The following is a 15,689-nucleotide window of genomic DNA, read 5'->3' as shown; positions in this document are numbered from 1 at the left end:
AAAAGATAACATTTCCTCTCTTTTATTCTTGAAATAATGTGTAAAAAAATACTCCTAACATTTATATGCAGGAGTAATTTTACTTCTAACGTCTAAAACAATGTATTTTCTCCTAATGTCGGCAGCCAAGAGCAATTTTACTTATAACGTTGATACGTTGGGTCAATTTCAAATATTATTATAAAACACGGATATTCTGTTTCTTATTCTGCACCAATTGCACGCCAGTTGATTCCAAAATAAGTATTCATATTTTTTTCTCCTCTTGTTTGCTTTTCAATTTAAAATGGATAAAATTTCTGCTTTTTTTTGAAAAGCATTCTTTTTCCAAAAGCAAACACAATATATTTATTATTATTATTTCACGTTTAATTATATATTTGTGATCTATTATTAATTAGTGATAAAATGACGCACATGTGAAGTGTAGATGATAATATTTATGACCGAGAAGATAGTTTGATGAATTATTTCAAATTGACTCAACTTGTTAATGTTAGAGGTAAAATTAATAATAACTACCAAAATTAGAGATAAAATTACATCATTTTAAATATTTGAATAAAATTGCTCCCGACTATAAACGTTACGGTTATTGAAATTAGGGTTTTCGTGGGAGGTCTTCCTACTTTATGTAATGATGTTTTTGTAATGATTTTCTTATCTAATCTATAAATTCTCTATTAATTTTCTATATACTATAAAATAAACAAAATTATTGATTTTATTGACTCACTCGAATTTTTTCAATTGTACATTGTTCTCACCAATAATATTTATAATTGCTTCCACTATCATGTTCTTTATTAATAATCCCACTAAAATTATAAATCAATTTTGTATAAAATAAGATTTAATAATACATTCTCTATCACACGTCTCTTAATTAAATTTCTCACATATCTATCCAAAAGATAAGATAAAACGTCTCATCGTCTAAGAAACAAGGATTATTGCATATTTACACCATTATATTTGGTATGTTTTATTTATTGACACACTGAACTTTTAAAATAACCTATCACATATATATCTATAATTAGCTTAAAAAACCGATCACACACTTATAGTTGATTTTAAAAACCTATCACATATTTATAGTTGGCTTATTCGAACATCATACACACAAAATCCTTGATATGTTATTTTTGACGGATGAGGTGACATGCGTGCTATAGAAGAAAAAAAACGCGTGAGTTCGTTCAGTATGCTACCTCATCTGTCAAAGATTACAGATCAATGATTTTGTGTGAAGGAGGTCTGAATGAACTAACTATAGGTGTATGATATATTTTTGAAATAAACTATAGGTGGGTGATAGATTTTTGAAATCAATTATAGGTTCGTGATATGTTATTTCAAAAGTTGAGGGTAATATTAGGCAAAACTTGCCAAATTTGAAGATGTAAATATGTATTAAGCCAATAAATAATTTTGTGTACGTTTTGAAACAAGTTATCATCTCTAACCTAACTCTGCATATTTTGGGCCTGATTGGTTCAACTGTTTGCTAATAGCTATTGCTGTTGCTGTTAGCTGCTTACAGTTACAGTAAACTATTTATTGTTACTGATAGCGGTTTGTTATTAATTGTTTAATTATTAGGCTTTGATAAAATTATATTAAAATATTAATGTTAGTATTATTTTTTTTTGGTAGGAAAGGAAAGAAAAAAAACAAGAAACAAAGCCGCCTACTCGGGATCAGCCTTGGAAAGCTGACTCCCATCATGTCATCCAAGATCAGAGACGAAATGAACGCCGGAGGAGAAGAGAAAGTTGAGAGACCCAACATCTTTGAATGACCTTCATCCGCGAGGCGGTCCGCCACTCGATTTTGCTCCCTATAAATATGGCCGAAGCTAACCAAATCAAAGGAAGAACAAATCCTTCTAATCCCTTTAATTAAATTTTGGCTATTCAAACAAATAGCATTATTTTCCGAGATCATTCTGACAGTTTTGAGGTTATTAGATTCCACAAGAAGATTCTTCACTCCAAGATTTTTAGCTAGCCTAAGGCCAGAAAAAATCCCCCAAAGTTCCGCAGAGAAAGATGAACCCATGCCCAAATTCTGTGAGAAACCAGAAATCCAACCACCACCATCATCTCTTAGAACCCCTCCCGCCGCTATTCTTCCGTCCTTTAGACAGGAGCCATCAGTGTTTAACTTTATCACACCTTTACTAGGCCTACACCAGCCTAAGAGAATGACATCTTTCCTCTGAATAGCCCTAGCTAAGGAATCCTCTTTGAAGCTATCAACAATGGTGCAAATCTTTTTGGAAAAGAAATAAAAAACATTAGGAATAACAACCGTTTCTCCTCCAAAAATCTCCTCATTCCTCCATTTCCAAATCTGATGACAGACAACCACAAATAAGAGAACACCATGCTTTAGATCAGCCAAAAGCTTCCCACTAACCCCATCTACAAACCAATCAAGAACAGGGTGGGATAAAAAAAAGTAGACAGCAACTTTATAGGGAGAACTTTATTCCACACCTCTTTACTCTTCGTACAGTCTCTTAGAGCGTGGCACAAAGTTTCTTCATGCCCTCTGCATCTACCACACTCTCCAGACTCCGCCAAATGCCTCCTTTTCCTATCAGAATTAGTAAGCAACCTATTTTTAACACCTAGCCACAGGAAGCTCCTAATACGGTAAGGCACTTTTAAGGCCCAAATCGTCTTCCACAACTCCGGGTGCGAAGATTCCAACCCTTGATTGAAAGCCTCAAAAGCCGATTTACAAGAAAAAGCTCTATTGTTCGTCAAAGACCAACAATAACTATCCTTGTCTTCCTCCTTGCTACTAATCTGAACTCCTCTAATTCTTAGGAGCGATTCCAGACTGAGGTAAGAATCAAACTTCGCCCAAATCCAATTACCCTCAGAATCCACCACATCTGCAATCCTCTAGTTCTGAATTTCTAAAGGTGGTAAAGACTCACAAACCTTTAATAGAGGCTTTTTACCAATCCAGATATCATTCCAGAAGCTAATAGATTTACCATTTCCCACATTCCATCCAATCCCTGAGCAAAATTCTGAAAACACAGCACTAAGGCATTTCTAAAGAAAAGAGCAATTAACTACTCTCTCCTTAGGACCCCCAAAAACCTTATCCTTCCTATATTTCTCGCATAATAATTGAACCCAAAGAGCTGACGGAAGTTGCCACATTCTCCACAGAAGTTTCATTAATAACACTTTATTATTATCTCTGGCTTTCCTAATCCCCAGTCCTCCCAAATTCTTAGGTTGACAAACCTCATTCCAAGGAACAAGGTGAATCTTTCTCCCCTCATCAGCTTGCCCCCACAGGAAACGACGATTAATTTTATCAAGATCTTTGAGACGGGGCTCAGGCAGACGACAAGCCTACATAACATGATTAGGAACCGCACAATTGACAGACTGAATCAAACTAAGGCGGCCCGCAAGGGAGAGAGTATTAGCTTTCCAAATGGCACACTTCTTATTGGTTTTATCCAATGTATCCTTGAAAGAAGATTTAGAGATTCTATCACTATGGAGAGGAATCCCCAGATACTTACCCAGAGAATTAGTCAGAGGAATACCAGATAAATCACTCAACCTTTTACAGGCTCTCTAGTTCATATTCTTAGAACACATCATCCTGGATTTTTGGATATTAAGCTTCTGACCAAAGGCAGAGCAGAAACAGTTAAGGATATTCATAATCACACTTATCTGCTCCTCATTACCTTCCACAAAGATCAAAACATCATCTGCAAAGAACAAGTGAGTAACTTGGGGATAGAATTTATTGATGGACACCGGGTGGAATTTCCCATTACCAACAGCTTCTTGGATAAGGTGAGTCAGTATTTCCATTGCAATAACAAATAAGAAAGGGCTCATAGGGTCCCCTTGACGGATACCCCGGGAAGGAGAAAATTCCCCCGACATATCCCCATTGATCAAACTTGAAAAACAGAAGAAGAGATGCAAACCTCAATTAAACTCCTCCAGTTCTTAGGAATCCCTGCTCTCTTCAGACTATCAATCAGGAAACTCCAGTTTATGCGATCATAAGCTTTTTCCAGATCCAACTTCAGAGCCACAATACCCCTCTTCCCTTTTTTGATTTTCATGGAATTGACCATCTCCTGAGCTATGACCACATTATCCATCATTTGTCTGCTAAGGACAAAGCTTCCTTGATTCTGGCTAATGATATCAGGAAGAATACAACGGAGCCTATTGGCCACAATTTTAGTAATAGTTTTATAAAGAACATTACAAAGACTAATAGGCCTCATTTGTAAGAAAGAAGACAGCTTCTCTACTTCAGGAATCAGAACTAGAAGAGTTCTGTTAACCAGCCTAATATCCTGAGAACCATTAAAACTCCTTTAATAAAACTATAAATGCATTCCTTAACAACCTCCCAGTGCTTATGGTAAAAACCAGCAGGCAGACCATCAACTTCAGGAACTTTAGTGGCCCCAATGCTAAAAATAGCTTGATCAATTTCTTTCTGGGTAATAGGATGGAACGCTTCCAGAATTTTAACATCTCCCAAAATGGGAAAAGTAGAAACAGTCTGAGCTTTATCCAGATCCACAGGGTCCTCTTTAAGTAACTCTTTATAGAAATTAAGGGCTAAGTGACGAATATCCTCATCCTCATAAACCCACTCTCCATTTGAGTCTTTAATAGCATCAATCCTATTGTTTTGTCTTCTAATAATAGTAGAGAGACGAAAGTACCTGGTATTCCGATCCCCATCTTTGATCAAGGCTTTCCTAGATTTTTGAAACCAAAGTAACTCTTCATGTCTGAGCGCAGCTTCCAACTCCTTCTGAAGGGTTTTGAGCAGACCATCCAAGCTATGATCAAATCTAACCTCCAAACTCCGATGAATGCCCTCAATTCTACTCAATAATTTTACCTTTCTCCTAATGATATGACCAAAGATGTTTTTATTCCACCCTAGAACATTCATTCTAAAGCCCTCAGCAGCTTTTAAGACATTAGAGTGAGGCTTCCAATTCTCCTGAACAAAGTTTTTAAACTCGGGATGAGATTCCCAAGCCACCTGGTACCAAAACGGTCTATCCCCTCTAGGTCGATGGCCTCTCACCAGCCTGACTAAGATAGGACAGTGATCCGAGTGCCGGAAGGGGAGATTTAACACAGACACTTCAGGAAACCTAGTTTGAGCTGAAACGTTAGCATAAACTTTGTCTAATCGAACAAAAGTACCATTACGCTTCCAAGTAAACTTATGACCAGCGGCACCTAGATTACACAAATTAATAAAAACAATCTAAATAAAAAATAAAAAGAAAATTTTTATTGAACGCAACAAAACCTTATTCTTTCAGTAATTATATTATAGAAATAGAAATAATGTTAAAGATTGAACGTAGTTTGTGAAAACAAGAATGATAATTTTGTCAATAACAAAACTAAAAACAACTGTTTATGAAAAGCTCCAAACGCTGCAATTTACAGAGAAAATGCTAAACGCTGCAGTTATATAAGACTAACCAAACGTTATATTTTCCGCGATTTGGAATGAAATGTTAAACGCTACTCCAAAAAGGTGAAACAAACACCCACTATTTTTAATAATTATTACATGTTCACAACTTATTAATTTTTTTTTTAATAAAAGAATATTTTTATTAACTTAAATCAGAACAAATAACATCGCTAAAAGGAAGTGAGGGGTTGAAACCCACTCACCACAAACAGCAGAAATTTTCATATACACCTTAATGAGCAAGCGAATTTGTTCATTCACCGTTAGATATAGATTTATTAAATCTAAGTCTTAGGATTCTAATAAGCCTAGATCTAATGGTGAACAAGCAAATTTTACATGTTCATTAAGATGCATGTGATCAAGACTGCACCACAAACAGACACATAAACACTTACTCCCACCATTCTCAAATAATTGTCATTTTAGAATTTTCACACAAATTAAGAAACACAATTAATATGCATTTAAATTAATAAATTTATATGGATTGACTAAATAAAAATTCTCTCCCTTATAATGATTGGAGAAGAAACTTTGAAAGCTTAAAAATACATAAATCAAGATAAAATTTAAATGTTTAGACCAAAAAACTACACTAAATTTTATAGAAAAACGAAACCGACACTTAACAAAAACAAAAATAATTATCTAAAACGACACTTATTTATGGGGTGTTTGGTTGCTCTTTTTCATGTTCCTTTTTGCCTTTTCACTTCAAAAGGGAGAGTTTTAGGTATTTGGTTAGTAACATCCTGTTTGCCTTTTACATCTGAAAAGCAGTATTGAGTGTTTGGTTAATGATCTCCTGTTTGCCTTTTACGCCTGAAAAGTAGCATTTTACAAAAGCAGAGAATCTCCGCTTTTTGGAAAAGCAGCTTTTTCAAACAGCAAACAGCAAATGGTAACAGCAACAGCAAACCGTAACAGCAAGCAGCGAAATGTAACAGCAAACAGCAAGCAGTAAGTAGGTAAAACAAACGGGCCCTTAAGAATGGAAGAAATATTAATTTGATCATCAAGAGTTTAATAAAACAAAAAAAATAAATAAATAATATTTTTTCAAAAAAAATTCAAATATCTAAATAAAAGATTAGAGTTTAATTCAAAATAATAAAGCTTTTTGCCAAAAATATACGGACAATTGATTGTTTTTGGAGAAAAAAAACTTTATTACTATTTTTTATGACTATTGGATTGGATTGACGTACCAAAAAGTGGGCGGGATTTGTAAAATTTCTTTATATATGGATGTAAATTTCTCCTCCGATCATCGTTGTAAAGAATCAGAAACCCAGCAATATTAGGTGCTACCGAAATGGAAGAAGAAGTGAAGAAATTCGACGAAACAAAGATGGGCGTGAAGGGCTTATCAGATTCCGGCATCACTTCCATTCCCAAATTCTTCATTCATCCACCTGAATCACGACCTGATCTCCATCCAAATCCATCTCAAACACCTCTCACAATTCCTACTATCGATCTATCCACCATTAATTCCGATCACAATCATCGCGCCGAAATCATCAATCAAGTGAAAGAAGCTGCATCAAATTGGGGCTTTTTCCAAATAATCAACCACGGAATCTCTCAATCAGTTCTTAGCTCTACTCTGCAATCAATCAGATCCTTCCACGATCAACCTTACGAAATCAAATCGAAATACTATAAACGCGAAGAGATCGGCGGAGTCATGTACGCTAGCAACAATGATCTGTATCGAACAAAGGCAGCGGCCTGGCATGACTCGTTGCAGATATGGATGGGAGCGCCGGCGCCGGTGAAGGCGGAGGAGATACCGGAGATTTGTAGAAAAGAGATAGTAGAGTGGGATGTTTGGTGTAAAGAGGTAGGTGAGATTGTGCTGGAATTATTGAGCGAAGGATTAGGATTAGATGCAGGGAAGTTTAAAGAGTTAACGTTTAGCGATGTTAGGATTTTGCTTGGACATTGCTATCCTTATTGTCCACAGCCGGATCTTACGGTGGGGATAACGGCGCATACAGATCCCGGATTTATGACGGTGCTGTTACAGGATGAGATCGGCGGTTTGCAGGTTAAACACGGTGATGGATGGGTCGACGTTAAGCCCATTAGTGGTGGTTTGATTATCAATGTCGGCGACTTTCTGCAGGTATTAAAAAAAATTACTTTGAAATTAGTTAATTGTGAAAATTTTACTCTAAACATTATAAAATATATTAGTATTTTTTTTAAGGAATAAAATATATTTTTTAATTAGATTTATAAAACAATATCAGTTAGCTTTTCTAAATAAAAAAATTATATTGATTTGATTTTGCTAAATTATATTAATAAATAAATTGTATTTCTAATATTCATAAATCATAAGAATATATATCTTTTTATAAATATTTATATTTTTAAAAATTATCATATAACAAATTTATTATATATTGACTTAAAACATTCCAGTATTAAATGAGTTGAGCTTCGATAAAGATCGACGGTGTTCGGTTTGGTATTCGGTTCAATAAAAAAGCTCAATCGTGTTTGGCTCGGCATTTAGTTTGATAAAACTCGATCGTGTTTGGCTCAATTTATAAAGAAATCGAGATTGAATACGACGAAATTCGGGTAGAAATAGATTCATGAATAAGCTCATGAGCACACTCGCGAGCAAAATTAGTTGGATTATTATTTTTAATAATAGTAATACAGCATAGTTTAATAGGTTTAAAAAATGCATTACACCCATTTAGATAACTAAAGCTTCAAAATCAATTAGGAGTCTAAACTATCAAAATCATTAGGGTAATTAATTTATTAGTCCCTATATTTTGACAAAACACACTGTTTAGTCTCTGTATTTTCAAAAACACATGGTAAGGTCCCTAACCTTTTTCTCAGTGAACTGTTTAGTCCTTCCGTCTGTTTGTTAGTTTTTTTTTACCATTTATGACTTCGGAAATGACTAAATTACCTTTACTATTTACCTTCAAACTTTAGAAGAGGAAATCCAATTTAGAAGAAGAAGCTATTTGTATGGAGAACAAGAAAAAGAACAGACCTAATGCTTACGAATTTGAACGATTAAGAAGAAAATCAAGAAGAAGAACACTCAAAGTTGATTTCAGATGCATTAGAGTTTAAAGGAAAGGAAAATAAAGGAAAAGAAGAACGCAAATTCAAATTGACTAATAAAATCTTCATGAGAGTCTAATGACAGGGACTAAACAGCTCACCGAAAAAAACGTTAGGGACTAAACAGTTCATTGAGAAAAATGTTAGAGACTTTATCATGTGTTTTTGAAAATACAGGGACTAAACAGTGTGTTTTGTCAAAATATAGGGACTAATAAATTAATTACCCAAATCATTAATAAGATCTCTGAACTAAGTCAAAATCATCAACTGTGTCCCCACTCTATCCTAAAATTAGAAACTCTCACTATTTGGTATAAATTGTAACAATTTTTGTATTGGTTCAAAATGAGTTTAGGGAAAATGGTCTGGAACTGTTCAACCGAATGATTTTTTATGAGGCCTCAATTCATGATTTTTGTTTAGAAGAGGGACTCAATTGATTATTTTGATAGTTTAAGGTCCTAATTAACTTTGAAGACTCAGTATGAGAAGCCAAATGGATATTATACCTTTAAAAAATAGGTAGTTTTGTGTTAAAAGAACAAAATAAACATAACTAATGATTTGTTCACGAGCGAAATTTATAAATAGAGGTATGAGTAAAGCTCGTGAGCAGTTCATGAACGAAAAGTTAAGCTCAGCTCGAACTCTTTAATTTTATAACGAGTTGAGTATAAACAAGCTAAATACTCGTTAATTACATATTAGTTAATCACATATTAGTTAGGTAAACAAAACATTAATTTAAGGGTAAATAATTTATTAGTCTTCTAGTTTTTACCTAATACATTGTTTAGTCCTTCTATTTTGAAAAACATATTATAAGGTCCTTAGCTTTTTCCAATATTAACCATTTGGTCCTTTTAGCTAGTTTTTTTAGACTTGTAATCGTTATATTTTAGCATAAATATATATATAAAAAATAACAGAGTAACATGGTCAACTTGTATTGTATCGTGGTTGTCCTAAAAGCTAAGATATGTTCGGTTAAAAATCTAAAAAAATAGATAAAAGAACCACAAGGTTAATATTGGCAAAAGATAGGGACCTTAAAATGTGTTTTTGAAAATAGAGGAACTAAACAGTGTGTTAGATAAAAACTAGATGACTAATAAATTATTTACCCTTAATTTAATTAAGTTAATGAATTTATTATTTGATTAAATTGTGGGATGCAGATAGTATCGAATGGGGAGTACAAAAGCGTGCAGCATAGAGTGTTGGCCAACTCATCTAAGCGAGCAAGAATTTCAGTTGTGAGTTTTTTTAATCTAAGCAAGTGGAGAGGTTCTCCTAATTTCTATGGACCTTTGCCGGAGTTATTATCGGCCGAGAAACCGGCTATCTATCGGAATTTCACCCAACAAGAATTCATGGATAATTTTTATAGTAAGGGTTTGGATGCCAAGTCATTGATTCAAAAGATTCAAATATGAAATCAATTCCATATATATATTTCCATCAAGGTGGAACAAATTTCAACCACCATGTTAATGTTATTGTTACTGTAAAAGTTTGCAAAGTGATACCATGTACTTTATTTCATTAGCAAACAGATACCAAATTGACTAACGTTGTTAAAAGTCAAAGGGAAAAGAGTTAATTTTATACTTATATTTATTTATTTTATAAATTAACCTCTTTTATTATCTAATTATCACAAACAAACTTCAAAATAAAAAATAAAAATCAAATACACCATTTACTCCATCTATCTTTAAATTTTTTTTTCTTTTTTTTCTCTCTCTTTTTTTTCTCCTCATTGTTAATTTCTCTCTCTACAATCAATTGAATTTTCATATCTTTCCAAATCTAATGTATTATTATTATTAGATCTTCGGAATTTTCAAAGTGTCCCGATAGCGGTTACGTAAAAAATAATCAATTAGTCACTTAATTGCAAAAAAAAGTAAAAAAAAAAAGTAAGTTAAATGTAATAGATGTATTGCACGCATCTTACAAAAAGTAAAACGGCAAAGATCGGAGTATGCAGTTCTAATATTAGAGAAGACAGGTTTTACAGTTGAGCAAGTAAGAATTTCCTTTTTAATATATTCTATGTATTATGTAATAATGTTCTAAGGTGCGTGTAACATGCGCAAGATGCAGTTTAATTGTTTTGCAACAGAGTGATTAACTGATTATATTTTACGCAAATTAAGAAGCTAGCTGAATATTTTATGCAAGTTAAGAGGACTATTGGGGCGCTTTGAAAGTTCAGGGGTCAATTAAGCTTTTTTCGATAAGTTCAGGAGGCAAACGATGTATTAAGCTTTATTATTATTATTATTATTTAATTACTCATTTTGTATGCATATTATTAGATCTGTTTAAGAGACCACTGGCCCGTAGAGCCTGCCCAAACCCGCTCCTCATGGGTTGGGTTTGGAAAATCATATTGAATGTTTGGCCCGGTCTAACCCAAGCTCCCATATTCAATGGGTTAGACTTGTGATTTGTCTCAAAAGCCTAAGCATAATCCGGCCCGGCTCGATTCCTTTACAGTGTATATATATTTTTAACTTCAAAATATATATATTATTCAAAAAAAACTTCAAAACATATATAATTTAATTGTATTGTGTGTAATGGATTGAAATACATGAAAGCTAAAAAAAATTAGCTTGTAAAAATTAACAAAAAGCTACCAAAATACAGTAACCGTATGATCAATTAGTTAGTTAATCTATTTGAGAAAATGACAGAGTTGAGCACTTTGTAACGTATATTATTATATTATAAGATTTAGGGTTAGGTTATCACATAAAGTAAGCATTACTTTGTTTTTACCACCATTTGATGAACTTACTTTGTTAAAGTCCACCATCATCCAATGGTGAAAATAACAAAGTAACCATAGAAGGCACCATAAGATTTAATCCTATAAAAAGATCTAATTGCTTACTTTGACAAAATAACTATAGAAGGCACCATATATAGTTAGGTAACAAAAAGTTCAAAGAATAAGAATAACCCATATAGAAGACCTTAAAAATATCCCTAACGTTGACGGTAATTAGTAATTTTACTTCTAATATTGATAATGTAACCTCCTAACGTTAGTTAGTTAGGTTAATTTCATATATCATTATAAAATACAGATGTTTCGCTACTTATTCTACACTAATTACATAACGGTTATTCTAAAAAAAAAGTTTCACATTATTTTTTTTGTAATTTAATAATAGAATTGGGAATTAATATTTTTAAATTCGATGAAATATTTAAATTTTTCTGTCCAATCCATACAAAATACAGTATAATTTTTTTATTTTTTATTTTATTTTTTTAACTTCTATGGCGAAATTACAATTTCCCCACAAATTTATTGCAATTACTAGAAAACTAATGTTTCCCACAAAAAAATCAATTGGTTGTAGTGATAACTTATTTGTGATCTGTTACTAATGAGTAATAAAATGATGCATATATAAAACATAGATTATAAAATTTTTGATTGAGAAGACATTTTGATGTATTATTTTTTAAATTGTCCCAATTTGCCAATGTTAAAGGTAAAATTGCTCTTGGTTGCAACGTTAGAGGTAAAATTATATAATTTTAAACATTAGGATAAAATTGCTTCTAGTTGTTAACGTTAGAGGTATTTTTGCACATTATCCCTAAATAAATAAAAAAGCCAAAAAACAAACCTGAAAGTTGCGCGTAACTAGTGTTGAGATCTATGTACCTCGTAACAAAAAAAAAAAAAAAAACATTAAAATCTATACCAAAATAGATAATAGAAACCAAAAGCAAATGTTGCCATGAATAATAAGGAGAAAAAACGGACTTGAAGAAACAACGTTGAGATAAATAATCTACATGAGCGATGATGAACTGGAAAAATCGCTAATCCAGCAGCGGAAGAAAGTTTCAATCATAAGGAGAGAGCAAATATCTAGGATAAGACGATTGTGTAACATTTTGGTCCAATACTACGTAGATATTATCCGCTTTGGTCTAAATCCAACACCTTGGGCCTCACGGCTTTAAAACGCGTTTACATGTATTTGATTCACATCTTACTAATAAGCTTCGGTCACTCTCTCTCCATTTTTTATCTGAGATTCAATTTATTCATGTCTCCATCACCATCTCTTAGGCCGCTCCTTGCTCGGGCCTTCAACCCAGCGCTTCCCATTCCGGACCGGATCGTTACAGATTGTCTAGAAGTCACGTAGATTTTACATGAAACTACGTCGTTTTGAGAAAGGTTAGAAAGCAATAATTCTAAACATATGAAAGCACGGAAAAAATAATGTCATCATATGTAGAAAGAGGCTCATCATTCTCTCTACATTTTCATTTTCTTTCTCATTTACTCTTTCTTCTTCTCAGATCACCGTCACTTTTTTCCGTTCTAGCTTTCTAATCAGGTCTATTTAGAGGAGGAAGGAAGTTTGTCTCTCTTTTTTCTCCTCCCATTTATGTTTTAGTCTTCATTTTTAGTTCCAGATTTACTTTTTCTTGTTGGTTGAACTCTATATACCTTATTGAACTTCTTCTTTTTCCGTCAGTTTAGCTATATTTTTTCCTTTATTCTTTTTTTTTTTTTTTGCCTTAGCAAGAGTGAAAATGGTCCATCTTGTCTGTAGATCTGCGTGGTTGCAAAAACACAAATGACTTAGATCTGAATGTCCAGAACAACCTAAATGATGAAGAATGGATTACAACGGTTTTTCAACGGGATTCGACTTACAAGAATAATATAATTTCTATGTTTCCTGTATTTGTACTTTTTATAGTTTTTATTTCTTTTTGTAGTCTTTTTATTACTTTTTATAGTCTATTTTTTTCATTCATAGATCATGTAATGGATGTAGCCTGTATGGGTGAGATAGTTTATTCTTTTTTATTTTTATACTGTATTTGTATTTTTTAAATTAATAGAATGATATATAACATTTTTATAAAAAAAATATAAAAACATAATTGATCTTAAAGGTTCCAATTGAAATTGATTTTACTTTCGTTGTTGCTTTTCAGCTTTAATTCTATAGAATAATGTATCGTTTTCTTTTCCCTCAATCCTAAGCTTTTTTGAAGGGGAATCTCTCGACCATAATTTAGCCAGCCCTTATCTTCAGCATTTAGCATTTTCCTCACTTTTTCTATCCCACTCCCATTACCATTCGGCCCACATGCTTCTCGAGGCAATTTTCAGAAACCGTATGGAAAACGAGGACAAAAAAATCCCCAAAATACGTAATGGAAATAGAAAGTCTCCAAAACTATCTCACAGAATGGGAAATGTATTTCCGACCCCGCTTCACTCCGCGGTTGCCACCCTTATCCATATGTTCCTCTTCCTTGTAAAGTGTTGCGGACACCACATAGCTTTTGTCCCCCCACATTGTAAACACCTGCACCCTCCACTACCATATCATTGCACTATCATGTTCTTTATTAATATTCCCACTATAATGATAATAAATTAGATTTAATAAATTTCTCAAATCCATCTCTATCCAAAAGCAGAAATAATTTTGTTTACCTTTTCAAACAAGTTATCTGCTCTAACCTAATTCGTATATTTTATTATTTATTTCATGCATTATATTATTTATATACTAAATTAATAATTCATTCTATAATTAATTACTTTCTCCTATCTTAAATAATGAGTGGGTTACTAAACCTAGCCCCATATTCACACTTTTAGCTCCCGAAAAAGACCTAATCGCCCTTTGAATAAAAACTGAAAATTTGAATCCCTCCCAAACTCTCTCAAAGTTTCCCAAATACATTTTCATCCGAATCAAAGACAACACGTTTGATGGAAGACAATCCGTTATCACCGAGAGTAGACGGGAGTGACGCTACGTCTGAATTCGAGATATTTTTCCGATTTAACTTCCTTGCATTTCTGTAATTTGAATTGGAAAAAAATTCTAGTTCGAGACTCGGGCGTGTAGGCATCACGCCCCACCATGTGGTGGGGCGTGATAGCCACACGCCCCACCATGAGGTGGGACGTGATTTTCATACGCCCCCACCATGAGTTGAGGCGTGATGTTCATACGCCCCACCATGAGGTGAGGCGTGTTACTCATACGCCCCACCATGTGGTGGGGCGTGATGCTCACACGCTCGAGCATATTTGTGGCTGTTTTCGGCTTTAGACACCGAAACGCTGTAGAAATGTCACGTTTTGGAATGTAATGTTCGTTATTAATCATTTACAGGAGGTTTCGTGGGAAGAATTTGACGGAAACGGCATAGATTACAGCTCACAGTTTTTTCCCAAACAAACATTTCAAACATATCATGAAGCTGTTAACTGGGCAAAACAGACGGCAATTGGGATCGGGTTTGAGTTAACCACAGCGTCGCATAAGACGGGGCGCAAGTCAAAGTGGATATTGGTTAAATGTGCTTGTGGTGTTAAGAATTATAAAAGGAAAAAGGATGTGGATATGGATGTTATACTAAGGAAGAATACAAAAACAAAGTACTGTGGTTGCAAATTCCAGATAAAGGTTATGGAAATCGCTGAATTGGGCGGTTGGGTGGTGAATGAGATTCCTGGAGATAGAGGACAACACTGTCATCAGTTGGCTGTATATCGTCAGGGCTACAGACAGATGAGCGGACTAAGCTCGGCTTCCAAAAAACTTGTTCGTGAAATGAGTTCAGCTCAAGCTAAGCCTTGTGCTATTTTTGCTGCAATCAAAGAAAAACATCCGGAGGATTTCCCGACACAAAGACATATCTATAACTATAGGGAGAAAATCAGGACTGAGAGCTTTGAGGGTCGGGATGTAATCAGTCAGTTTTATCGGCTTGCTATAGATAAGGACTATATACATTGGACGCAAGCGGTGCCGGGCAGCAATGTCGTGACTCACTTATTTATGGCACATCCAACATCGATCACACTGTTCCGATCTTATTACTTGTTTGTTGGTATGGATTCAACATATAAAACAAACAAGTATAAGATGTCATTCTTTGAAATCATTGGAATGACGCCTTCTAACAAAAACTTCTTGATCGCCTATGCAATCATGAAGGATGAAACCGAGGGTAGTTACATGTGGGTGTTACAAAAATTGAAGCTT

At 33.8% G+C, this 15,689-nt stretch overlaps 1 protein-coding gene across 1 annotated transcript; it reads left to right on the top strand.

Moving 5' to 3' along the window:
* The first annotated feature begins 6,666 nt into the window (after positions 1-6,666).
* On the top strand, positions 6,667-10,253 carry LOC136209258 (1-aminocyclopropane-1-carboxylate oxidase homolog 1-like). The gene is made up of 2 exons (XM_066000684.1): positions 6,667-7,651; positions 9,804-10,253. Exons 1-2 carry the CDS (start codon positions 6,836-6,838, stop codon positions 10,059-10,061), a joined length of 1,074 nt encoding a protein of 357 aa, XP_065856756.1. The 5' UTR covers positions 6,667-6,835; the 3' UTR covers positions 10,062-10,253.
* The last annotated feature ends 5,436 nt before the right edge of the window (positions 10,254-15,689 follow it).

Source organism: Euphorbia lathyris, chromosome 10, assembly GCF_963576675.1.
Source record: "Euphorbia lathyris chromosome 10, ddEupLath1.1, whole genome shotgun sequence".
Lineage (NCBI taxonomy): Eukaryota > Viridiplantae > Streptophyta > Magnoliopsida > Malpighiales > Euphorbiaceae > Euphorbia > Euphorbia lathyris.
This window is presented reverse-complemented; position numbering and strand designations above follow the sequence as displayed.